The following is a 27,345-nucleotide window of genomic DNA, read 5'->3' as shown; positions in this document are numbered from 1 at the left end:
CCCCGTTCGCCGCAAAGCCACCTTTCACTTTTCCTTGCTCCGCCTCTCCCTCCCTAAACCCCCCTTTCCAAGTTCCAACTAGGGTTTACTGGCCGGGCTTGTCACTGCAGATAGTTCCACAAGCTTCGCGGGGCGATGGGGTCGCCGCCGGCCTTTGCGGCGGCGGTCGCAATGGTGGCCGCGCTGCTATGCGCCTCGGCTGCCGCCAACCCCGCAGGCGGGCCTCACATGGCGGACCTGAGCGTGCTGTTGCCTCCGCGGATGACGAAGCCTGTCGAGTACCGCCTCATCGGCGGGGATGGATGCTTCTCCTGGTATGCTTCTGTAGCCGTCCTTTGCTAGCATTTTTTGCTTCGGGTGCTGCGTGATCGCTCGGCGTGGAGTGTGGATTGCCGTTCTGCGACGTGCGCTGCTGCGTTGGCTTCGTGGAGCACTGGAGCGTCTCCACGTTTGATTGTTGCTGCAGCTTGCGATTAGGGATGATTTATGCTTCGTGATTTGCTCCATGCGCTTGCTTGCTTCAGATTTCAACTTTGGCTGAGTGGCCCAGATGTGAACCCTGGTGAAGCCACAGGATAGCAGTTTGGTCATGGTTAGGGCCTTGGGGAACTGAACTTGTACTCTTTTACTTGGAGTAATTGATTTTCCATGTTCGTAGCTTGAACATGACTCTACCTCTGTTTTGTTGACCTTTGATTAAGTTAGCTCTGGAGCCTGCAGGCAACCAGTAGGTGTCTGGTCTCTTGGTCAAGGTCGTCTTTTTGTTGTAAGCATAAGTCGCAAACGTTTTTTACATTCTTGTGTGTGTGAGTGTGTGTGTTGTAAGGTTTCTTACCCCTTTTCTTCTTAATACAAAGATGCACAAATCTTCCGTGTGTTCGAGAAAGTTAGTGACTATGCTAGAGCAGAATGCGGGATGCACACCTCACATTTTCAGGGCGATAGTCATCTGTGCTTAGTTGTTCGATTCTGTAAATGCTTTATTTAGGAGCAAATGTACTTAAAGTAGTATGTATTATCATGTGGCCAGGTGAATCATTGTTACCTATGCATGGATCTATAGGCATTACAAGTTTTTTTTTCCCACAAATTAGAAACCGTGCCAGTACCATGCTTCTGTCCTACTTATGCATACGGGGAATTCCCATTTCACAATATTATTAGGAGGTTAATGCCTTCGGTTTCCTTTGTTTACAGGTCATGGGATCATCATGATCTTATTTCAGTTAAACCAGAGTACAATGATAGCAGCAGATGCTCGACTAGTGCTCGTTTGGCATCAATTGCCCCATACTCCGGCCGGAGGGAGACTTCTGTCTATGCGACTGATATTATCAGTGGAATCATGATACACTGCAAAGTATTCGTAGACAAGATCTCTCGGATCAGTATTTTCCACCATGCTGTTAAAATTGATCTAGATGAAATTGCCACATTACGTGTACATGCCTTCGATGATGAAGGTAATTCATATAAACCTTTTGTATCTTTCATTCTTACGATATGAAATTGATATAGTTCATATAAACAGTGATACTGCCTTTTCTATCTAGTAATTGGGTTCATAGTTTGTAAATCATTGGGTTACATCACCTTTTGTTCCTTCTTTACTGGGTTCTTATTTCTTAATATCCCTGAAGTTCTTGTTGGCCTAAGAGCTTCCTTTTGGAACAATTTTTGATTTAGTAAGTTTTTTTTCTCTCCCCAGTCTGACATAGCCTTTTAGACCCAAGAAAGTTGGTTTAGGCAAGAGATGAAACCATTCATGACTGTTACCTAAACAATGTTTAGTTCGTTTAAACAACTTCTAAACGGTAAATGAAGGCCAACTGTGTCATTTAGGCCCTAAACAGTGAATTAAATTCTTAGACCATTTAAACTTTTTAAACCGTTAAAAACTGTCTAGATAGTCTAAACAGAATCAGAGCTAAACATGATTAAATGAGCTAAACGGACATTTAAATTTAACTCGCCATTTACTCAATGGGAGGATTACAACTACGGAACTACCACACTTGGCACCCAACTAATTAACATCATAAGTATATGAGATGGAGTGGGATTTAGTTTCTTCCAAAAAGATCATTTGGTAGAATAATTACATTTTACATGCTTAAATATGTATACTTTCTAGCATGTTTGGCTTTTTTACATACATAAATATGTATATTTTGGTGTTACTATACAAAATCGTTTAGGCCGTTTAGCTCCATTTAAACAGTCTAAATGGCTTAAAAGCTAAACAAAGGACGATCGACTGTCTACCATTTAGCGTTTAAGATAACACTGCTTTTTTCCTGGCACTGCTATGTTCTCTTATTTTAGCATACTTAATTTGGTTCCTTTTGGGTTTAGAAAATGTGTTCTCGACATTGGTGGGATTGCAGTTTTTGTGGCACCTTACCCCGAGGTTGGTTGATAATAGTAGCAATCATCTTGTTCGTATTCCACTGAAAGAAACACATTTGAGTGACTGTGGTGGCTTTTGTGGTGATATGAATATTCGGTTTGAGCTAGAAGACAAGGTAAACTGTTTTTGTGCTTGTTTTCCAATTCCCTTGACCACTCTTCAGTTACATAAGAATGCATATTTTGAATTTTCTTGCTGTACTTGTGCAGAATCTTGGTTCAGATTTCTTTGTGGTGAAAGGTATTGAGATCGGCCAAGAGGTTGTTAAAGCCCAGATGTTTGAGCCTCAGTTTGATCATGTGATTGACACAATCACATTAACTGTTGCTGAAGCCATGTCACTAGAGCCATCATCACCAGTTCTCGTGACTGTTGGTGTTTTGGTGAAGTTTAAACTCAAGGTATTCCGGCAAAAAGTTGCTCAAGGTACCTTCTCTAACAGATCAAGTTCTGTCATCATTTGCCCATCATTTGCCATTGAATTCTCTGAACACCGAAACTTACCTAATTGTGTTCACTGATGAAATTACATTATGGTCTCCTGTTATATGCTATATCAGAGAAGAATCACGACAGATGAATAATTTACACAAAACACATTGTATTCATATCAGGGAAAAAATAAAACATTTTTTATGACATCAGAGCTAAAATATCTAGTTTTAGTTTAGATTCTGTATTATGGTATGGCACTTATTATTTTCTCATTGCTACATCTTTTCTGCCTGCATTTTGTTTAGTGCATCTCTGGTGCTGAAAGCTAACAGATCCTTTCCATTTCTACCTTTTCACTAGCGGTTAAATTACCATCACAATATCATCGTTGGCATGCAACAAACTCTTCTGTGGCACAAGTGGATTCCTTGGGTATCTTGCATGCATTGAGTCTGGGGTTTACTAAGGTGGTTGTTGAAGACACAAGAGTTTCTGGTCATGAACAAGTATCTTCTCTACATGTTGTTATTCCACGGACACTCTTCCTTTATCTGGTCCCTGTTATGGATGATTCTGCTTATCTTCATGGGATAACAAATATTCCATCCTCAAAAGTATGGTATGTTTATCCTGGAAGAAAATACATGGTCCTTGCCAAAGCATTTGCAGAGGGATTTGATGCTAGGGAAATATATATTACAGAGGTACTATTCATATGATAAATTTGATTACTTGTTCTCTTAATATATGTTACTTACTATTAACTATTTGATATGCGGATACTGCACATGTCATTAGATTGTAGGAAAATTCTTGGAAATTATTTCAAGGTTAATTTGTGGATGACTTGTAGAACTACAAGCACACGTTTCTTAAATTCCATCGATCATTGTGTGCTTCATGATGCAAGGAAAAAGAAAGTTTATCCAATTTGTAGTATTAAGCGCAAAAGCTCAAAAGAACAAAAAATACCATCCTAGGATGTAGGAGGAACAATGTGATATTGCAAATAAGAAGAAATAGATACCAAATTCAAGTCAAAAAGGCCTTCAACCTATGGTGGGGGGGCTGTACACACAGACCCCCTACCAAGTACCAACCAAACTAGGTTCAGTTCCTAAAACTCGAAGTCTCGAACAAACATGACCTAAGCATGATTATGTTTCTATTTACATGCAATGCTGTGTTCGGTGTTCCACTAATCTGTGTGCATATGTTAATAGCTTGAGCTTTTAGATTATATGGGACATCACTATTTGCTGCCTCAATACGTTTTCTCCATAATTACCACATTTCCTTGGTTCATGCAGATGACAGGCGCAGTCTTGCATGAAACTTGTGCAGTGCACGAAACATAAAATAATTACATCATTTGAGCAGTTTGTTAGAGATGTTATTTTTAGGTTCAGATATTGCCATCTTTATTGGAACCTTTTCTGTTTATTAATTATTTTTTCTTTGACTGGTAGGAAAATGAGCTCAAACTGGAGAGCAGTACCATGGAATTCTGGAACTTATTGCAGGTGCCAGACAGTTCTACAGGTTCCTATGAAGTGCAAACTTCTAGATTGTTAAGTCCTGTTTCCCAGGGACAAGGGCATTTAGTTGCTTCCTTAACTTACCTAACGGAGGCATCTGGACCAACAAAGGTACATCCAACTCATGTGTGTATTTTGTTGGTACCTTGTTTAGCAGAGACTATTAGGGTGATGTTGGCATTATGGTTTTCCGATTTACCTAATTAATGCGTGCAATATTAGGTTCTCAAGCTTGTGCAAGAAGTTAATGTTTGTAGTAAGGTGAAGGCATTTTGGGATGAAGGAATGGAGAACTCCAATGTTATTTACCTGCCCTGGGTTCCTGGAATTTATCAGGAAATTGAAATGAAGGCAATTGGAGGTTGGTTATTGTGTTATACTGATATCTGCATATTCTTTACCGACTTTTGGTTTGTAATTTGAGTAGGTTTATATTGTCTTTGCATTCATATGAAGGGTGTGGTAAGACGCTGGATGACTACAAGTTATTTTCCTCTGATGAGGATGTTGCTTCTGTGTCTGACTCTCGTATCGTGCGTGCAAAAAAGCCTGGTCAAGCTGTCATCCGAGTAGTTTCTGCGTTCGATTTCTTGAATTTTGATGAGGTTTGTCTATCTAATTTTCTTTTTAAATACTAACCCTTCCTGAAGTCTTTACCTGGTTGACATGATATAAAAATTGACACATGTTATTCCTAGAGAATAGAGATTATCTATTGAATCACTGGTTATGTTGTGCTGAGTTACTGGTGATGTGTAAGGTTTCAACTTCAAACTTCCCACTATTTAGTGCTGATTACTATAACATTAGCTTCTTACAGAATAATTACTTCCTTTTATTTTTTTCTCTTGCCCTCGGACTTCTGAACCTGATGCATATCTAGCATATGTGCACTGTTTTCTGTTACAATTGTTTGTTTGAGGCCTTTATTCTTGGGCAAAGCATATTATGACACCTTCCTTGTTACCATAGGTAGATGCAATGAAGTTACTGGATCTGTGTTTTCCACACGTGTTCTTGAAAAGAAAAAAAAACATAGTTTCATTCTGGGTTCATTCTGGGCGATGTAGTGTACTGTGCCTTCGTTCACATTTTCAATTAACTGGTTAATTGATTACTGTTCTACTTGTAGTTTCATTCTGGGTTCATTTTATTTCATGATTTATGACAGTTCTGTTTCATTCTTTTACTTTTAGTGGAAGTCTTCCTTTGCAATAATAGTATTCCATTTCCACAAATTTCAGACTCCTGGTAGCTCATTTTGTTTTATTGGCAATGTAGGTCATTGTTGAAGTTTCCATTCCTTCAATACTGTCTATCTTGCCAGTCTTTCCTGTGGAGGTGCCTGTTGGAACACGACTTCATTCTGCTGCGGTGTTAAAAACATCTGCTGGTGCGTTTGCTAAAAAGAAACATATGGCAGTTCACACAACTTGAATTTTATGTCACTCAGTCCCTCTGGTACAAAGCAGACGAAGATTAGCTTGTTCTTTACAAAATGACATTAGTAAGAGAATGGAAAGTAGCTTGTGTCTTACAAAATGATATTAGTGCAAGAATGGAAAGTATCTTGTGGCTTACAAAATGACATTAGTATAAGAATGCTAAGTTTTGGAGTACTACTCATACTAATCCCTCCTGCTGTCTTCTCTCTCTTGTTCTGTTCTCATCCTCAGCAAATAGTATAATTTGTTCAGGGCTTCACATCAGATGTCATCTTTTTCTTACAAGAAGACAGAAGCTTATGTTGAACTTATCCATTTTGTGGTAGCATCTGGATCACTAATTAATCATTTTTGCCTACAAACTGTTATGTTCTAAACAAGCTATCAATGTTTCTCTCTGCAGGACACTCATTCTCACAATGTAACAATTTTAATGCTTTTATAAGGTGGAGTCTACTATCTGACGATGAGTCTTTTCACATTCTTAACACTGCTGAGGCTTCGAGCATCGAGGACATAAAACACAATTCAGGTTATTGGGGCCAAAACGGGAATCCTTGTGCCTGGGTCTCTCTGGGTGCATCTTCTGCTGGCAGATCCACAATAGTTGCAACATTTGCAGTTGATTTGGATTCAGATATTGAGACATTTGGTGGACCTATTTCTCTGGAGGCAACTTCAAAAATTTCTGCATATTATCCTCTTGTGGTTCTTCAAGGGGGAAATGGAAACCAATTTGGTGGGTACTGGTTTGACTTATCTGGAATACATAGTAGGATTAAGAACATGGATAACAACTCTCCCAAGGAGCTATACTTAGTTCCTGGATCAACAATGGATGTTTTTCTCTTTGGAGGACCAGAACGTTGGGATCAAGTTGTTGATTTTGTTGAAACCGTTGATGTTATTGGTGAATCCAAAAATCGTATTACTAGTTCTACTGCTGTGCAGAAACTATCTAGTGGACTATACCGAGTATCTTGCCTAAGCAAAGTGAGCTATGTAAGTACTTAAAATTGATTTTTGCATTTTCATGTATGAACTGCATATTGCAATATATTCTAGTGAATTGATTCACTGAGATATATTCAATATAATCCATTTTTCCTTAGAAATTGCTGTTTTCACGTGGGAACATGGTTGGGAAAGATCATCCAGTGCCTGCAATTTCCAAATCAGAGTTCGCTGTTATTTGTGACTTCCCATCAGAAATAACATTGATAGCGAATGAAAATGGTACTTTCTTGTTCTTTTCATTAATATCCAATTTAATGATCCTTAAAAGTACAACATTTTCATGTTGAAAGTTTAGGTACCGTTCCCTTCTGGTAGCCTACTAAATTGTTATCTTTGACTGTACAGAAAACCGACTTGATATATTGGAAGATGCTAGGAAAGCTGATCGTGGTCCAGATAGATTGCAAGCATCACCCATTGTAATCTCCAACGGAAGAAATATACGTCTAGCTGCTGCGAGTATACATGTAAATGGAAGATTTTTTGCTAATTCATCTTCTCTTCGCCTGAAATGGGAAGCCACTGGATGTGAAGGGCTTGCTTACTTTGACAAAACCAAATCTGCTGAAATGCTTGATGAGTCAGCTTGGGAGAGATTTCTTGTCCTACAGAATTCTACAGGAGTGGTCAGTATAGTTGTATTCATAAATTGCCTTGTATTGAATTTAGGTTTCTTTAATTACTCCCTCCATCCAAAAAAGAATGCAATTCTCACTTCCCAATAAGTCAAACAGTTTGAAGTCTGACCATGTTAATATCATTAAATTAGTTATGAAATATATTTTCATAGTAAACCTATAAATGTTGATACTATTTTCTATAAAATTGGTCAAACTTAAATTTTTTTTGACTTGTCTCAAACCTAGAAGTTGCGTTCTTTTTGGGGTGGAGGAAGTAAATAAAAAGCATCCCTGGTATTAGCTTGCATTTACAGCAGCATTCACAATTTCTTTCCAATTGAGTTCAGGTGATTCACCACTCTCTTTATATGACCAATAATCCAATGCTGGTTGCATACCATCATAGATGTATGAATTTTGTGGATTGAATGCAAATGTCTTAACATTTTCAATTTTGAACCTCCAGTGCACTGTACGTGCTACAGTTGTTGACTTCTCTACCAAATATGCTGGCCAAACTCATGAGGAAGAATACACATTTCATAGTCTCACAGATGCTATTCAGTTGCAGGTAATTTAACTGGGCTTTTTTATGAATACTTTTCACCAATTTTGCTAAAGCTCTTTTCTCACTCAGCCTGTGTTTAAACAGATTGTTTCTTCATTAAGAGTCACCCCTGAATATGTCTTGTTAGTTTTCCATCCTGAAGCACAGGTGAACTTTTGCTCACTTCTTGTATATCCTGTTCATGATCTGAAGTAATGTAAGTCCTCTTAGCTATTTATGCTCTTATGCATTTGTGCCACAGGAAAATTTGATTGTAAGTGGTGGAACATGCTCCCTAGATGCTTCTACCAATGACACACATGTGGTGCAAATAGTTACACATCCGGGAAAAGCCTTATGTTCTCAATTGATTCTTGAGGCTAAAGGCTTAGGCGAAGCTATAGTCACAATCCAGGATGTTGGCCTTTCCCCAAGAGCAACTACTCATTCTTTGGTACATTACTTTGGCACTTATCTTCCTAATTCTCCTGATACTTTTTATACTTATTACAAGTCAATCAAGTGACTTCTGTTGCATACTATGTTTGTACTGGTCAAATGGTTGTCAGCATCCCTTGAGTCATATCTCTGTGTCTGTGCTTTGTTTAGTGTTTGTCTTGGGATAATGATAATTTTTGGTATATACCTGTCATCCTTAATTTACAGTCAACTTCCATCAGACTATCCCTCATCAATAAAGATGTGCTAATCTTCCTTCTAGGCCACTGTATATCAAACTGACAGTAGCTTCTGTGGTGCTGTTTTCTTATCTGTTTGCAGGCGAGAGTTGCAAATGTTGACTGGATTAAGATAATCGCAGAAGAGCACATCAGTCTTATGGTATGAGGATCTGCATTTTTATTATGATTTTTTTGTGTTTTTTTGCTGATTCTTTCATTTATAGGAAGGAAGTACAAAAGATCTTCAAATATTAGCTGGCACTCAAGATGGACAAATATTTGGCAATTCTCAGGTTTGTGCTTGGAGGCACTATGTGTCTGCTGCATATTTTTCTAGCATGTTGGTTAAATTTGGCACTATTCATTTTCAACACTTTTCTGGATGAAAATGTCGTAACTTTACATTTAATACCCTTTTAAACTCATTTCAGCGCTTTTTATTATTTACTACTCCCTCCGTTCCAAAATATAAGACATTTTGGCTTTTTCTAGATTTATGGTTTTTACTGTGCACTTAGATATACACTATGTCTAGATACATAGTAAAAACAGTGTATCTAGAAAAGCTAAAACGTCTTATAATTTGGAATGGAGGGAGTATTTATTATCATTTTCTATTAATTCTTCAAGTTATCATGTTGGTTCAATCCTGCAAAATAGGTTGTTATTATTTGTATCCATGATTTTTGTTCCTTTTCAAACCTTTTTGCTGTGACAATTGATTGCTTGTTTCAGTCTTGGCTCATTTGATTGGCTACACTGTTTTTTTCTTTGATTTTGCTAATATCTCATTATCTCTCCATCTTTGCAGTTCAAATATATGGACATTGAGTTGCATCTTGGCGATGAGATTCTGGAGCTTATTGGTCCAAGTGAATCAATGGGTGGACCCAAATTTTCAATTAAAGCTGCAAAAATTGGCATTACATCTCTATATGTAAGTTGACGATAGATATATGTTCAGTTGCTTGTATTGGTTGATGATTCTTACTATGTCCAATCTTCAGGTCAGTACTAAACAACACTCTGGACAGAGAGTTTTGAGTCAGGTTGTCAAGGTGGAAGTGTACAGACCATTGCAAATACATCCTGAGTATATTTACCTCACTCCAGGCGCCTCTTTTGTGGTAACCAACTAACCATTAATAACTTGCTCTCTTTCTATAAATTTATGCCAGCTACATCTGCATCCCTATAAGTTTCTAATGCTCATTTGGGCATGTACTATTAGCATGCTGTTGCTAGATCATTGGCATTTTATTTCTATTTTTGTTAAGAGATTGTGGGTCCTGAGTTTTATCTTCCTCCTGCTTAGCTTTCTGTTAAAGGTGGTCCAAAAACTGGAGTTTCCATTGAGTACTCAAGTTTGAACAGGGAAATTGTAGAAGTTCAAAATATTACTGGGAAACTATCTGCAAAATCTGTGGGGAACTCTGTAAGTTCTACCATTTTGAGACCATTTACTCCTGAACCTTGAATCTGGATCAGTTATGCATTCAATGTACTGAGCTATTGCACTATTTAGACTGTACGTGCTGCTATTTTAGCAAATGGAGGTACCTTAGTTTGTGAAGCTTTTGGAAGAGTCGAAGTGGACATCCCAGTGTCTATGACACTGAATACTCAAAGTGAACGTCTTTGTATTGGCTGTAGGATGCCAGTTTATCCATCTCTGCCTAAGGTGTGCTTAATATCTGTTTGCTATATGCTTATCTTTACTTGTTTGTCATCCCTTAAAATGACTATGCTTTCCAGGGTGATCTATTTTCCTTCTATGAAACTTGCCAAAGTTACAATTGGATGATAGCAGATGAGAAGGTCAGAATTCAGAATACTCCTACTTTCCTTGTATACAGTGTACTAATAAGTTATTCTGCCTTAGGTTGCGATATTCCAATCAGCTAAATCTTGGCAATACAGACTTGATCAAGGACTATATACGGATGGAAAAAACAGTCCATGGTTTTCCAATGGCAGCAGCAAGTCTTTTATCACTCATATGATTGGAAGGTATAGTATGGAGCACTACACTAATGGGGTGTTTGGTTGGTGGAATGATGTGGTCCATCACCATCTCACTCTTTAGTTTTTTGTTTGGTTTTTTGTTTGGTTTGTGGAATAGAATGAGTTGATCCATGACCACCCCATTCCTCACAAGCTAATAATTAGTACCAGTATGAGGAATGGGGTCATTCCACCAAATTTCAGGAATGGACTCATGATGCATCACTTCATCTAGGACAAGTTGATTCCTCAAACCAAACACACCGTAAATCTCCAGTGAACTGATTTTGTGTATATCATAGAATTGACTGCCCTAACCTTAAATCAACTGAAATAGTTTTATTTGGTGCTCGATCTTTATAGTAAAAGGAAATAATCATTGTTCTGGTAAAAATGTGTTAAGTTTGCGTTGAACCAGTTGCTGGGTTCTGGAGTGCTCTCGTAGACTTAAGCTAGAAACCAGTGGGGAAGCTTTCTTTTTCCTCCCTTCCCATTGGTTCAAACACATAATGAAACACCCTTGTGTATTTGGTAACCCAGATAGCAACAAGTTTGCCCTAATATGTTATTTCATTTTTTTGACAGGTCTGCTGGGAAAACTAAAATTTCCATTTCAGTTACTTGTGACTTCTTGCTACCTGGCACCTCTGGATCTGTTGTATCATACAATGCGTCCAAGACCATTCTTGTGGTTCCAGATCCTCCCCTTGCACTTGTACTACCTATGACTTGGTTATTCCCACCCTTTTATACTACTACGAGCCTTTTGCCTAGATCAGCACATTCACTTGGAGAACCAAACTCACTTGACCTGGAGAGCTCCATTGGGTATTCTCTGCTAAGGGGCAGTGGTAGGATAGTTGATGGAAGTAAGATTCAGACTGGTGAAAGCAATTCAGTTGATTGTATTCAAGCAAAAGATCACTCAGCTGGAAGAACAGAAATAGCAGCATGTCTACGGGTTGCCGAGGTTGGATGCTGAAACTCATGTTATTTTGTTTCGGCTACAAGTCATATAGTTATGATGTGTCCCAAATTATAAATCATTGCAAGAATCTTGGAGAGTCAAAGTTTTTTAAGTTTGACCAAATTTATATAGCAAAATAATAACATTTTTGGTACCAACCAAGTATCATTAGATTCTTTGTTAGTTATATTTTCATAGTGTACCTATTTTATGACATAAATCTTTATATTTCTCTCTATATTTTTGGTCAAACTTGAAAATGCTTTGACTCTCCAAGATTCTTGGAATGACTTATAATTTGGAACGGAGGGAGTACTTACAAAGATTTCTATTTGTGTTTCTATGTTTCTTCTGAAACTGTACATTACTGAACTCATTTAGAATATCAAGGTCACTTGGGGCACATTTAGATCTCTTGCTTGATCTCCCCTCGCTTCGATGGGCAAGAAACTGGAACATACAACGTGTTTGGTTTCTTTGCTCGCCTGCCTTGTTTCCTGTGCTGGCAAGGCTAACCTTGTTGGGCGAGGCAAGGCGAGGTGAGGAAATCCAATAAGCCAACTAAAAAGCCCCCTAGATCTAGGGAACTGGACAGATCAGTAGACAATCGGTCATGGTTTTCAAGGTGTTGCCTTGGTGTCAATGGAGTAAAAAATTCTGGGCGTCCGTGAACAGCAAGCGAGGAAGGAGCAAGAATGGAAGGGACCCATCCCCGCCTTCTTTGGCAACAGTGGCCGATGAAATTTCACTCTGGGAAGCTGCAGCATAGGTCTATCTGGAGATGGAGGTAGCTGTGGTGGTCTGATGGATCTAAGGGGCATCGTGTTAGGGCCTAAAGGGCAGGAGCTTGTGAGTGGCAAGGATCACTGGCTGGCTGTTTGGGAGAGAGATGGAATAGAGAAGCCGTGGTGCTGCTTCTGCCAGAGAGAGTGGGAGAAATAATCGATCAGTGCACAGGGAGCCATTTTATTATCTTTCCCTAAAGGAAAACTATGGGTGGATTAACTGATCTACATCAGTTGATGAAAGAGCCCAATGCAGAAAAAATGCATGTTGGATCTTTGAAACAGTTCGAATCATTTCGATGATAATCTGTTTGATCTGTCTTACTGAGAAGGTATACGGTTCTGATCCGTATAGCACTAATATAGTACGTTCTTTTTCAATTTTAGGATAGCTAACTTATGCCCCTGTTTGGATGTGGATATTCAACCTTAGAATTTGGAATTGATATTGGTTAGATCCTAATGCGGATGTTTGGATGGTTAGAATTCAGAATTGGAAATTGATCCAAGTACCAAATGGTGTTCACTACACCTGCAGCTCTTTGCCTTCATCCCTCAATACCGACCTCTACCCCTCTGTTTTGCATTGAGTTCGCATGCCCCCTCAAAAAAAAAGAAGCCTGTCCTTCCTCTCCTCGCCGCTCTCTCGACACAGTGGCTGCTGCCACGCGCTTACCACTGTCGTGTGCTGATGCAGCTGCTGCGCATCTGCATTCCACGTTGCCATGTGGCTCGTTGGCTTTGACCTTCCTCGTTCCTTGTCCGGCACGAAGGTCAGAGACCCCATCTTCCTTGGCTGTGCTGCCTAGCCCCATTCTCTTCTTCCTTGTGGATGGTGCCCCTTTCTCTTCCTCGCAACTGGCGAATCCTTCTCTTCTTCCTCACTGCTGGTGACTCCTCTTCTTCCTAACGCCCGGTGGGCCCCTTATTTCTCCTCTCCCTTGTGACCGGCTTCTTTGTTGTCGGTGCTCCCTTCTCTTCTCCCTTGTGGCCGGCGCCCCTAGTTCTTCCTCACAGATGGCCAAAGGGAGGGACGGAGATCTTTGCACACAGCAGCATTGAGTGGTTCAGGGGAGTTGTAGAGCAGATAAGGGAAGAGGTATGGTAGCCTCTCTTTGACTTTGAGGCGCGCTCCTCGTCAAGGAGGTGACCAGGAGGCTGAAGGCGGTGCAAGATTGCAAGGAGCAATGTTTTCAAGTCCGATTAATCGCGATTAATTGCAATTAATCGTCCTAATCGGTCCCAAGTGACTGATCAGGGTACTGTCGACCTGTACAAGTTCGATTTATCGTGATTAATCGTGGTCAACCAGGTTCGACCAGACGACCTGAAAACATTGGCAAGGAGGCACCACACGCCGAGCCGGGTGGCGTCGGCGGCAAGATGTTGTACACGGTGGAGTAGTGTCGTGCATTGGAGAAGGAACCCTCCGGAACGTCCAAGGAATGCCGTTGGCAAGAAAGGCAAGCCCAAGGGTGATCGCGACGGCGGCGGTCCAGCAGACATGGTAGGCGTTGCCGGTGGCGAACGGAAGGCAACCCGCGATGACACTTGCCTCAACTGCAACTAGGCTGGCCACTGGGCCAAGGATTGCCCCCATCCTTGACGCGAGCATGGTGGCGCGGCGCACGTCGCGGAAGGAGAGGAGGGCTGCTCTGTTTCTGGCGCACGGCTTCCTGGAGCTAGAAGTAGAAGGGAGCAGCGGAAAGGTGCAAGCGCTGACCTTTTGCACCAAGTTCACCAACAACGTCGACATTGACGAACTGCAAGCTCGCGCTTTCCTCAGCACCGGCTCAGGTGAGGACAAGCTTGATGGCTGGTACCTCGATAGCGGTGCCACCCACCACATGACCTGCCGTCGCGAGCTCTTCTCTGACCTCGACTGCAATGTTCGTGGCTCGGTCAAGTTCGGCGATGCCTCAACGGTGGGAATTCAGGGCGTTGGGTCGATCATGTTTGAGGGCAAGACCGGTGAGCGCCGGGTGCTGCATGACGTCTACTACATTCCGGCGCTGCGCAACTCAATCATTATCATGAGCCTCAGCTAGCTAGATGAGGGCGGATCAAGGGTGGAGATCGACAAGGTAGTCTTGAGGATTTGGGATCGGCGCAGCTGGCTTCTTGTCAAGGTCTGCCGCGGTCGGAACCGCCTCTACGTCCTCTAGCTCGAGGTGGCTCGGCCACTCTACCTCGCCCTGTATGGTGATGAAGCGTGGCGTTTGCATGAGCAATTCAGACACCTCCACTTAGAGGTGCTGCACAAGCTAGGCAAGGAGGCCATGGCGCGCGGGCTGCCGGTGATGAACCATGTTGAGCAGCTCTACGACATCTCCGTCACCACAAAGCAGAAGAGGTGTTCTTTTCCCTGCCAAGCCCTGTACCGCGCGTAGGATCAGCTCGAGTTTGTCATGGCGACCTTTGCGGACCTGTGACGTCCGTGACTCTAGGTGGGTGGCGTTTCTTCCTCCTTCCGGTGGACAACACACTCCGCTTCATGTGGGTCGTCCTCCTGCCGCGGGAGCTGCTGCAGACGCCATCAAGCAAGTGCAGGCAGCAAGAGAGAGCGGCTGCAAGCTCTAGGTGCTGCGCATCGACAACGGCGGGGAATTCACCCACCGCCGTAGAGTTTGCTGCCTACTATGTCGATGAAGGCATCCAACATAACTTCTCCGCCCCTTACTCGCCACAGCAGAACGGTGTCGTCGAGCGCAGGAACTAAATTGTGGAATGCCGGCCAAGTACCTAGAGGAGACGGTGCTGACAATAGTCCATCTACTCAATCGATCACCAGCAAGCCATTGTGTGTGCGCTGTTGAAGCAGAGGGGAATGCTGGCCAAGTGCCTGGAGGAAACGGTGATGATAGTAGTCCATCTGCTCAATCGATCACCAATGAAGAGCTTGCAGTTGCACTTTCGGCTGCCTCGCTTACGTCAAGGAGCTGAACCAAGTGGGGAAGCTCGATGACCACAACAAGCCTAATGTCTTCATCGGGTACGCGGAGGGTGCCAAGGCGTATCGTGTCCTTAATCTGGTGTCCCAGCGCATGCGAGTGGTGCGCGACGTCGTCTTTGATGAAGGATGCGGCTAGGATTGGACCAAGGGCGTGGAAGACTCGGCTTTGGCGGTGAATGACTTCATCGTCGAGTACGTGTGGATTGGAGGAGTAGGGGATCATCACCGACGCTAACTACATCACCTGCTCCGCTGTGCTTGCTGTCGCCAAATCCGTGGAAGTCCGGAGGCTCACCGGCGGCAGAGATCACTCCATCAGCGCCATAGCCGGCTACACCACCTGTGTCCCTAGCTACTGCATCAGCTGCACCGCCAACTGCGACACCAGCACATGGTGGGCAGACTGAGGTAGAGTACGCCATGCCGATGGAGGATGACGAGGATCGCTTGGACACCTACGACAATGAGCCCCTCCGCTACCGCACAATGATGAACATCATCGGCTACCAGTTCACCAGGTCAGCCGGAACGTCTCTTTGCCTCACTGCACCTGACGCATGCCGGCAAACCGATCACCTACGCTGAAGTGCAAGGCGACCCGACATGGTGGGCAGCAATGGAGCAGGAGCTCAAGTCCGTCGAGAAACTTGGGAGCTAGTCAACCTTTCCGACGGCCATTGCCCCATTACCCTAAAATGGGTATACAAGCTCAAAAAGGACGAGCAGGGCGCGGTGATTCAAGCATAAGGCGCGATTGGTGGCATGTGGCTTCATCTAGCAGGAAGGGATCGACTACGACGATGCGTTCGCTTCGGTGGCGCGCATGGAGTTGGTCCGGGTCTTCCTCGCACTAGCAGCTCAAGAAGGGTGGCGAGTCCACCACATGGACGTGAAGTCTGCCTTCCTCAATGGTGACCTCAAGGAGGAGGTGTACATGCGCTAGCCGCCAGGCTTCGTTGTCGCCGGAGAGGAAGACAAGGTACTGCCTATGCAAAGCACTCTATGGCCTGCGACAGCTTCATGCGCCAGGAATGCGAAGGTGGACACTCAAGGAGTCTTTACTATTTCTCACTGTTTTTAAGGCGTCGCCTAGGCGACGACTTGGCGTCCAGGCGGGTTTCAAGTCAGGGCGTCGGGGTCGCCCAGTCCTAGTGGCCTATGGCGTCGCGGCGAGTAGAAAGTCGTCGCCTAGTCGTCCTTCTCTCCTGGGCGGACGCCGCAGGGCGGGAATCCGCGGGAAATAGCCCGCGCGGCAGCGCGCTCGCGCGGGAAACTGGGATGCAGCGCGCGTGTAGACCTCCCGCCAGAGCTCCTGCCGAGTCCCAGTGGAGTCAGTCGAGAGAGGGAGAGGGAAAGGGAAAGGGAAAGGGAGGAGGGAGGAAGAGAAGCAGAGGGCGGCAGCGCTACCTCAAATCTGGCGCCGGCGCCAGCGCCCGCGAACTTCCCTGCACGGCTCTGCTCCACGCAAGGCCCTCCCCGTCAGCACGAGACACTCCGCGCGAGGCCCCCGTCGTCCACCGCGGCCGCGACTTCCCCGCGCGACTGCTCCTCGCGAGGCCGCCCCATCCGTCCGCGACTCTGCTCCACGGTCGGCCGCCCGACTCTGCTCCACAGTCATCCGCCTGACTCTGCTCCACGGTCTTCCTTTGCTCTCCATTCGCGCGACTGATATCGCCCCCTCCTCTTTCTCCTGCTGTGGCTCTGCTCTTCCTCTCCCTTCTTCCTCTGCTCTCCCTCCCCCTCATGCCCTTCTCCCTCCCTGTACCCCTGTTCTTTTGCTCTCTCTGCTTCTGTCTTCTATTTATTCTAATCTGGTTGCCTAGTTGCCTGCTTGTCTCTCCTACATGGGCTCCAGAATTGGCAGCACAAAGGTGTGTATAAGTCTATGTTTTTGCTGTCCTATGGAAGTTTAGTGTATGTCTATGGCGTCGCCTCGCCGAGCGCCTAACTCGCCTAGGCGTCCGGAAGGGGGTCCAACGCCGCAGCTCGCCTGGTCGCCGTAAAAACATAGCTATTTCTAGTAAAATATTTATGACATCACTGTGGAGGTAGCTAATTAATGTTGGCACAGTGACCCTGCACCGAGGTGAGCAGCACCTGCTCTCCTCCCCTCTCCCTCTCCCCTGCTCCAAGGTAGAAGAAAAACCCTGAGCTACTACTGCACACGCACACAGCACACACACAGTTTCAGACTTGAACTGAAACTGGAACTGAATGAGTGGCAATGAACTTGCTGCTGGTTCCATTGCATTGGGCTGGTTTATATACACCAATACATGTACCTTCTAAGGTACAGCTCTACCAACTACATACACCTAGGGTACAAGGCTGAAATCAGCCAACAACTACTCTAGTACCAGCCATACTGCTGGTGTACCTCTACTAGTACATAGTATGGCCTATTGCCATATACTCTACAGGACCTAGGACTTGGACAGCCATGAGCTGATCCAACTACTGCCCTTTGTCCTGGACAGGAAGAAGAGAGAAAGGGGGCAGCAGATTATGTCTTACAAATCTTCCCCTAATCTTTGCTGCCCTCATTTGACCTCAGCCATGCCAATCATGCCTCGAAGCTCCATGAACCTGAGGCGCCGACTTGGTGAGAATATCAGCGAGCTGTCGCTTGGTGTCGACGAACTCGATGACAACCTGTCCTCCCTCGACGCAGTCACGAAGGAAGTGGAACTTCACGTCGATGTGCTTGCTCCTGTCGTGGAGGACTGGGTTCTTGGCCAGCGCAATGGCTGGCTGGTTGTCCACCTTGAGTGCCGGCGGCTGCGCTTGAACTCCGGTGAGCTCTGTCAGCAGCCGTCTCATCCAGACCACCTGGCACGCCGCCGTGGCTGCCGCCACGTACTCCGCCTCACATGTGGACAAGGCCACCATCTTCTGCTTCAACGATTGCCAGGCAATTGGCGCACCGCCGAGGAAGACGAGTACGCCAGAAGTGCTCCGCCGCCCGTCAATGTCTCCTGCCATATCCGCATCGCTGAAGACCGTGAGTCCCGGCGCACCTTCCTTGGTCTCGGGCGGTGCTTCACTGAACACCCTCAGCTGAAGCCCGCCGCGCTTGGGGAAGACAAGTCCCCACTCCGCCGTGCCTTGAACATAGCGCAGCAGTCGTTTGACCGCCGCCCAATGATCCTCCCGTGGATCCTCCATGAAACGGCTCACATAACCCACCGCAAAGGCGATGTCCAGCCGTGTGTGAGTCAGCCAGCGCAAACCGCCGACGACACTCCGGTAGAGTGTGGCATCCACCTTCGCCGCGGTGCTCTGCTTCGAGAGCTTGATGCGCTCCTCCATGGGCGTGGCCACCGCCTTGCTGCCTGCCATCCCTGCCCGCTCGATCAACTTCAGTGCATAAGCCCGCTGTCCAAGCTTGATGGTGTCCTCTCCTTGCTTCACCTCGATGCCGAGGTAGTAGGACAGAGGACCCAGGTCACTCATCCGAAAGCGCGCCGCCATCTGTTCCTTGAACTTGGCGATGTCTGCTGCGCGCGCTCCGGTGACGATGAGATCGTCCACGTACACCCCGACGATGAGATGCTCCTTCCCCCGTCGGCGGGTGTACAGGGCGTGCTCCGTGGCGCACCGCTGAAACCCGAGCTCCGCCATGGTGGCGTCGAGCTTGGCGTTCCAGGCTCGTGGCGCCTGACGCAGCCCGTAGAGGGCCTTCCGCAGGCGCAGAACCTTCCGCTCCGCTCCCTTAACGATGAACCCCGGCGCTTGCTTGACGTAGACGGTCTCAGCCAGGTCCCCGTTGAGGAACGCCGACTTCACGTCGAGATGGTGAACTTGCCAGTCCTTGGCCCCGGCGAGCGCGAGCAACAGCCGCACAGACTCCATGCGCGCGACAGGGGCGAACACTTCTTCGAAATCAATCCCCTCGCGTTGCACGAATCCACGGGCCACGAGTCGCGCCTTGTGCTTCACCACTGCGCCGCGCTCGTCCCGCTTCACTTTGAAGACCCACTTGAGCCCGATCGGCCGACAGCCTGCCGGCGGATCGACCAAGTCCCAGGTCCCATTCTGCTCGATGGCCTCCATCTCTTCTAGCATCGCCTTGCGCCACGCCGCGTCGCGCTCCGCAACGGCAAACGTGGTTGGCTCCTCCGCACTCATGAGGAGCAGAGCGTCGCTGCCGAGCCCACGAGCCGCCAGGCCCGGCACCTCTGCTTCCCCGATGACGTTGTCGATCCTGCGGAACCGTACCTCCCCCCCTTCGTGGAAGGCGTCCACGAACTCAGAGACATCGGACGGCGGCGAGGCATACTCAACCGTGGCCGTCGTCGGCGTCCTCTGCGCAGGCGAGACAGGGGATTCATCCCCCATCGATCCTGGCACGCCCACGCTCCCAGCCCCGCCCGGGCTAGGAGGCTCCTCTGCTTCGACCGCAGCTGGCGGCTTAGCGCTTGCCGCCCCGTTGGGCGCTTCCCCAGTCACCGGCTGCCTTGCTGTCTCGCCGTGGCCATGGATCACCAGGTGCTCCACGGTGGAGTCCCGGATCCCTCCGTCGCCTCGTCCACCTCCGGCCTCGGCCTCCTCCCACCTCCAGGCTGCAGCTTCGTCGAAGACGACGTCCCTGGATACCAGCACTTTACCCCGAATCGGGTCATAGAGCCGGTAAGCCTTCGTCCCCGACTCATAGCCGAGAAACACCGCCTTGACGCTCCTGTCTTCGAGTTTAGCCAGCCCAGGCTTCACCTTCTTGACGTGCCCGATGCAGCCGAACGTCTTCAGGTACGAGACATTAGGCTTGCGCCCATGCCATGCCTCGTACGGTGTCACTCCCTTCAGTGCCTTCGTTGGTGACCGGTTCAGGATGAACACGGCCGTGGTGACTGCCTCCCCCCAGAACTCCGGCGGCATGCTCTTGGCCTTCATCATCGATCGGGCCATGCCCACAATCGTTTGATTTCGCCGCTCCACCACACTGTTCTGTTGTGGCGAGTATGGCGCAGTAAGATGGCGCTCAACTCCCTCGCCTGCGCAGTACTCGGCGAACTGCACCGCCGTGAATTCGCCGCCGCGATCGGTACGCAACACCCGAAGCTTCCTCCCAGACTCCGCCTCTGCGCCTTCCTTGACGGCCTTGATGGCGTCCGCTGCCTCGTCCTTGCTTGACAGCAGCCGGAGCCACATGTACCTGCTGCTGTCGTCCACGAGCAGCAGGAAGTAGCGCCGGCCTCCGTGCGTCGCCGGCGTAATGGGCCCGCAAAGGTCCCCGTGGACCAGCTCGAGCCGTTCCGCCGCGCGATACTTGGCCGCCTTAGGGAACGCCATCCTCCTCTGCTTCCCGGCGAGGCAGCTATCACATAGCTCCCCGGCGTGCTTGATGCTTGGCGTGCCGGTCACCATCTTCCCGAGCCGCCCCAGTGCGTCGAAGTTGAGGTGGCCGAGCCGGCCGTGCCACAACCAGGGCTCCTCCGCGCACGCCGCCGCCAGACACAATGGCTGCTCAACCTTCAGATCAAGGAGATAGAGACGATTACGCGTTCTCTGTACCTTCGCCAGGAGTCGGCCATCCTGGTCCTTGATCCTGAGCACGCCGTTGCGGATGATGACCTCCGCTCCGTGCTCGTCCATCTGCCCAAGGCTGATGATGCTCGAACGCAGCTCCGGGATGAAGTACACGTCCGTGAGCGCGCGGTGTTCGCCGTCCTTGCACCGGAACAGCACCGTGCCGCGCCCACGAATCTGAACCCGCGAGCCGTCGCCGAACTTGACACTCCCTGTGTGTCCTTCGTCCAGCTCGGAGAAGGCCGCCCGAAGACCAGTCATGTGGTTGCTGGCGCCGGAGTCCAGGTACCACCGCTGCTCCGTCTCTTCCCCGGCGACTCCCAGATGAGCCTGCCCCTGCACGCGGGGCTCCTCGAGCTGATGGATGACCGGCGGTGCACTCCTCTGCTCCACCACCTCCAGCTCTGCCTCACCGCACGCCCCTGCGCAGTATACACCCATCAGGAGTGCGTGATCACCGTCACTGTCGTCCTGAGCCAGGTGCGCCTCATCCTTATTCTCCTTGCGCTCTGGGCACTCCCGCGCCCAGTGCCCAACCTTGCCGCACTTGCGACAGGCGTTTGGGTCGGAGAACTTCTTCTTGCCCTTCCTCTTGTCCGCCGGCCCCTTGTTCTGCTGCTTGCCGCCGCCGCGATCGCCGCCACCACGGCTGGAGCCTTCCCCGGACCGCCTCTTCTCCTTCATGCGTGCTGACCACTCCTCCTCGGTCAGCAGGAGCTTGGGCTTCTCCTTCTCCGGCGCCGGCGTGGTGCGGCTCTCTGCTACCCGCAGCCGCCCGGCCACGTCCTCCAGAGACAGCGTGGAGATGTCCAGCATGGTCTCGATGGACATGGCGAGCTGCGAGTATCTTGCCGGCACGGTGCACAGCAACTTGGTGACGAGGTCCTCGTCGTCCACCTTCTTGCCGTAGGTGGCCAGTTGCGTGGCCAGGGACTGGAGGCGAAGAGTGAAGTCCTCCACCGACTCCCCGGGCTTGAACTTGATGTCGTTCAGCTCCCTGCGCAGCTGCTGAATCCTTGCCCTCTTAGCTCGATCCGAGCCAATGCGCAGGGACTCCAGCATCTCCCAGGCCTGCTTCGCAGTGTCCTTTGCGCCCAGCGCCTCATGGTACTCCGCCGGCGTCGAGGCCATGAGCGCCTCCATGACTCCCACCTGGGCGTCCTCGGTGCGGTCATCCTCCTCAATCGCCCGCCACCACTTGCGCGCGCGAAGCTTCCACTTCATCTGCGTCGCCCACTCACCGTAGTTGGTCCGGGTGAGCATGGGCCAGGAGCCGCTGCCACCGAACTCTTTCACCACGCGCACCTCAACCTGCGGTGGCGCCGGCTGGAGCTGTCGCTCACCACCTTCCCCGCCACCATTCCGGCCCGCACTCTCCGCCATTGCTGGTCAGGGGACCTAGCTACGGCTTGTACGGCTCTGATACCAATTGTTGGCACAGTGACCCTGCACCGAGGTGAGCAGCACCTGCTCTCCTCCCCTCTCCCTCTCCCCTGCTCCAAGGTAGAAGAAAAACCCTGAGCTACTACTGCACACGCACACAGCACACACACAGTTTCAGACTTGAACTGAAACTGGAACTGAATGAGTGGCAATGAACTTGCTGCTGGTTCCATTGCATTGGGCTGGTTTATATACACCAATACATGTACCTTCTAAGGTACAGCTCTACCAACTACATACACCTAGGGTACAAGGCTGAAATCAGCCAACAACTACTCTAGTACCAGCCATACTGCTGGTGTACCTCTACTAGTACATAGTATGGCCTATTGCCATATACTCTACAGGACCTAGGACTTGGACAGCCATGAGCTGATCCAACTACTGCCCTTTGTCCTGGACAGGAAGAAGAGAGAAAGGGGGCAGCAGATTATGTCTTACAATTAATATGCCCAGAAGTGCAAAACAGAAGTGCTTATAAAAAGCCACATGAATGTAATGCCAAAGAAGCTTAAAAACCTTCTAAAAAAGTGACACTGTTTGTCAGACTGCAATGCGTTTTTATTTTTGGGGTTGCTAGTATCCTCTCTCTGCGATTATGTGAATTAACGAGAAGAAAATGATGTTATGCCTGATGTTTCTTTTGATACTATGATCATTATTGTTCAGGTTGCACAAGTGCGGGTAGCTGCTGCAGAATCATCAATCCAGATTGCCTATCTATCCATAAATGATAGAGTTGAACTGGATATAAAATATGCTGATGAATTAGGTAGATCAATAGCCTCTTTATCAATATCAAACACTTCAATTCTTAAAGCTGATGTTTTTTTGCCCCCTTTCATCAGGTTATATCTTCAACGAAGCTCATGGAGTAGTCCCTGTAAAGATTGAGACAAATTATCCTGATGTTGTGTCCATTCTCATGCCAAGAGATTTTAATGGTACATATGGCACAAGTGAACGTTTTATTCTTCAGGTATGTCGTGGCACAATGTGCTTCTGCTCAGTTCAGGAATACTGTTACAATACTAGATTTAAAGCTTGGGGATGTTTAACTCTGATTCTTTTTATGCAAACTGAATTCTTTTATCATTGTGTATTTTTTTTAACTTGATTGAAGGCGAGAAGTCATGGAACTGCTCTTATAAGGCTCCACGCAAACAATGTCCCCAATAAAGTGGATTTCATAATGGTAAAGTTTTCTTGTTATAAACCTGTGCCGGTTCATGCTGTATTTGAGTCTACTAATTTGCTGCTGCTCAAACTCGAATTCAAAATGTGCTTTATACTTGCTAGCTATAAAATTTTGTAGGCTCTTTTTGTTTGTAGTTGCCAAAGCTGCTAGCGGGATTCATTTATGAATTGTTTAGGGTGTACTCCTTTATATAATGATGGTCAGTTCTGCTGGTTCGAGGAAAAAATGTGTAGTGTACCAAATTAGCTACATTATGCACTTTCTGGATGTGGCAGTGCCATTAAACTGGAGAACTGCAGAGAAATAGTGATGATGCAGAGAAATAGTGATGATGCTTTTCTCACTTTTTTTAGTCAAGTGCATGCACCCTTTCTCAACTCTACATGTTTTACTCTGTAGGTATCTGTAGGAGCACAAATGTATCCTAGGGATGTGATCCTTCATTCTGGCCAGCACCTGAACTTCACTATTATCGGAGACAGTATGTTCAATGAAATTATTTTCTTATTAATACTATCTTACAGTTTCCTGATAGTTGTAGTTGATCCCTCATTTATCCTTTATCCTACCCTTTTTATTGTATTTGCTCATTCAATGGTACATTCTAATTAACAGTATGATGATATGCTATTTCTGTGAAGACAAAAACTTACGAGTACAACTATATATACACCTGTATAAAATTTGGGAAATGCTTCAAGTACAACCACTTGAGTACAACTCAGAATCCAATGGTTGGGATCACTTGGATGGAAAGATCATATGTGCATTGCTTGGTTGTACTTGAGTAGTTGAGTTGTACTCAAGTGGTTGTACTTGCATTTCCCAAACTTTATACGGTGAAGGGTTATATTAGGTGATATATATAGGTCAGAAGTAGGTTGTTTTCAGCTAATGTCTTAGCTTGCGTAGTATCAAGTATTTAGTTGATTAATAGAGTAAGCAATCTTTGTTACCATATATATTCTTAGGTCATAAACATGCTACTGTTATAGGTATGGACATGCGTGGATTTGGTCACTGGTTAAGTAGCAATGAAAAGATTGTGCACATCAACCAGATAACTGGTGAAGCACAAGCACGTAGTGAAGGTGTAGCAGAAGGTAGTCTCCATATGCCCAAGTATAACTGTATAATACATTATCAACTAGACTCTGTTCTTTTTTTTCATGACAACTTCTCGCAAATCTACTCTTTCTAAACAGTAATCTTCAAAGGTTCAAATCTTAAGCTGCAAACAACTGTCACCGTGCTCAAGGTGAACAAGATAGTTGTTGATGCTCCTGCGGAGACACTGACTAATGCTGCTGGCCTGCCTGATGGATACAAGTTCTCTGTGAGATTTAGGTTTGTAATGTGCATATGTTAACCTTTCTTCCACATTTTTGTAATTAAATTATAATCAAAGCTGAAACTACTCTAATATTATCAATGTAATTTCCTTGGCACTTTGTGTCAATTCATGAACAGACATAGATTTGATGTATACTAGTTTGTAATATGCAAAACTGTAACATACTGATTTGAACTGCACAGATGGTGCATGGTATGAGCACTATGGAAAATACCACCTAAGCCAACTGCATTTAGTATTTCCATATTCTTAACTCTTAAGTTATCTGCTGCAATTTGTGATCTTAAAGGAGAGGCTTGCAACACTTGTATGCATAGGAATGCAGTCACTATGGAAATTGGATAAGTACCCATTTAAATTCTAATTGAGTTTATCACATGTATCTGCAACTATCTCCAATCTCAAAGGAATGTAACAACTCATATCACCTTTTTTTTTTTTGACGAGAAACAACTCATATCACTTGTGCTAACCTGTTCTCCTTTATTTCTATAGTGATTCATTTGAGCACAGCACTGGATCATCTGTGAGCCCAATTAATGTCCCCTTTGAATGCAAGGTTGACCCTTCTTTTGTTGGGTATGTTTCCTTCACATCATTGCATACACAACTTCCTAATCCTGAATAATTAAGTTGAAATCTCGTTTTTTGCTTCCTTTAGGTTTGTTGAGCCATGGATTGACCATGCCACAAAGAAATCGTACTGCCTGTTTCATCCATATTCACCTGCACAGCTGTTGCCGGTGAAGTTGAACCCGAATGAAGGATTTTTACACATTTTGGTTCGTGCAAATCTAAAGGAAGACCCAAAGGTGACAGGATCTGCACATGCCCTTTTCGTCAAAGGGTTTTACATTAAAGAATCTGGGAAAGTAGGTGCCTTCTCCCTCTCCCTTGTTTGTTGCTCATTGCATGAAGCCTTTTATTCACACTAACTACAAGGTGCCTATCTCATGCAGTTAAATTTGACTCCAAGTTGCAATCATAGTGTCATTACTATTGATGGAAATACTGGTATGAGAAAAGATTATTGTTTGTGTGAACTTGGACCCTTGTATTAGGCTTGTGCTTCAACTGATAGTCAAGCTATTGTTTATGCTGTTCTAGATATTGAGTTGTTCTGGAATGCTAAAGATTTACTCAGAGTCAGTCGTATCGACACAAGTGAGAACAATGGTGTTCTTAGTCGAATTGTTTACCGGGTGAGCCACAACTGACAAGCAGCATTTTCTTTTCTTTTCTTTTTGCATTAATATTTAGCGCTGGCAACCTGGGACTTTGCTCATTCTTTTGTAGGTTGAAGCGCTAAAAAGGCAATCATTCTCTGACAAGGTTACTATCATTCTTCCTGCCACTGGTATGCTATTTAATCTGCTTTGTTTAATACTTGTAGTAAGCTGATCACCTACAATTAAGATAACCTGGTTGCCTCATCAAAATCCAAATCATCCATCATTTGCAGTATATAATTCATAATTGAACGCCCCAGAGATAATTGCAATACTGTCGAAGTTACTATTTGTGTATTTACCTTTATGCAGGTCAGACTGAAGAAGTTGAAGTCAGCTACGATACAGGAGAGAAGGCTGAGCCACCATCATCATGGGGCCTAACCACATCTGCTGTTATGCTCACATGCACCATAGTGACAATAGTTACTGTTGCACTTTTCATGAAGTTGCTGCAGAGACCTACCAGACAGGCACCATCAAGGAACATGGCAGCATCCACACCAGTACGAGCACCAGCAGCCAATCCTGCAGCCATGGCTGATCCTGCGTCCCCGGCTAATGGTCAGTTATCTCCTCGTACGCCGCAGCCTTTCATGGAGTACGTGAGGAGGACCATCGATGACACACCGTACTATAAGCGCAATGCCAGGAGGCGATTCAACCCTCAGAACACTTACTGAGCTTGTGTGGCAGTCTGTAGCGTGGACTGGTTGGTTGTAACGTTTCTGATTTAGTTCTCCAGCTGGATTGAGGTTCTGGTTCAACTCTCAGCTGTAGTTCTTGCCTGCGTATACCCATGCTGTGAGAATGCTGTCAATTTTGAGGTTCTGGCAGCACCTGCGATTGGCAATGATACCGTGCACCATTTTGGCAATAGATATAGGACATCTATTTTGGTAGAAGCCTGTTGTTTGCCATTTAGCAAATAGTTATAGGACATTTATTTTGTTAGAAGCCTGTTGTTAATTCTGATGGACATGTAATTTTAGGTCTGTACATGGGAGTATGTAACATCCAAGCCCTTGGTATAGACATCTTGCTTTCTATGGCATGAACATGATAAAATCAAAGTACACACTCACATGTGAAAATATGACTTTGATGGTGGCCAAATTAATGAGGGAAGTTGCTTAGAAATTTCATACTGTCCTCCCCTCCATAAAAGGAGAAAGGTAGGGGAGCTTAAGGACA

The 27,345-nt window shown here is 46.1% G+C and overlaps 1 protein-coding gene across 1 annotated transcript; it reads left to right on the top strand.

Annotated features, from left to right (window-relative positions):
• On the top strand, nt 1-27,345 carry LOC8061681 (nuclear pore complex protein GP210). Its single transcript, XM_021452659.1, has 36 exons — nt 1-314; nt 1,198-1,463; nt 2,356-2,525; nt 2,620-2,836; nt 3,206-3,549; nt 4,315-4,494; nt 4,606-4,744; nt 4,840-4,988; nt 5,665-5,776; nt 6,232-6,830; nt 6,941-7,064; nt 7,191-7,471; nt 7,932-8,036; nt 8,118-8,180; nt 8,275-8,466; nt 8,793-8,852; nt 8,917-8,985; nt 9,504-9,629; nt 9,700-9,819; nt 10,008-10,127; nt 10,218-10,373; nt 10,448-10,510; nt 10,575-10,702; nt 11,282-11,666; nt 23,040-23,142; nt 23,219-23,349; nt 23,494-23,565; nt 23,968-24,049; nt 24,564-24,671; nt 24,774-24,915; nt 25,418-25,501; nt 25,584-25,794; nt 25,882-25,936; nt 26,030-26,124; nt 26,219-26,279; nt 26,464-27,345. Exons 1-36 carry the CDS (start codon nt 136-138, stop codon nt 26,832-26,834), a joined length of 5,862 nt encoding a protein of 1,953 aa, XP_021308334.1. The 5' UTR covers nt 1-135; the 3' UTR covers nt 26,835-27,345.

The sequence above is a fragment of the Sorghum bicolor genome, chromosome 2 (assembly GCF_000003195.3).
Source record: "Sorghum bicolor cultivar BTx623 chromosome 2, Sorghum_bicolor_NCBIv3, whole genome shotgun sequence".
NCBI classification, from domain to species: domain Eukaryota; kingdom Viridiplantae; phylum Streptophyta; class Magnoliopsida; order Poales; family Poaceae; genus Sorghum; species Sorghum bicolor.
This window is presented reverse-complemented; position numbering and strand designations above follow the sequence as displayed.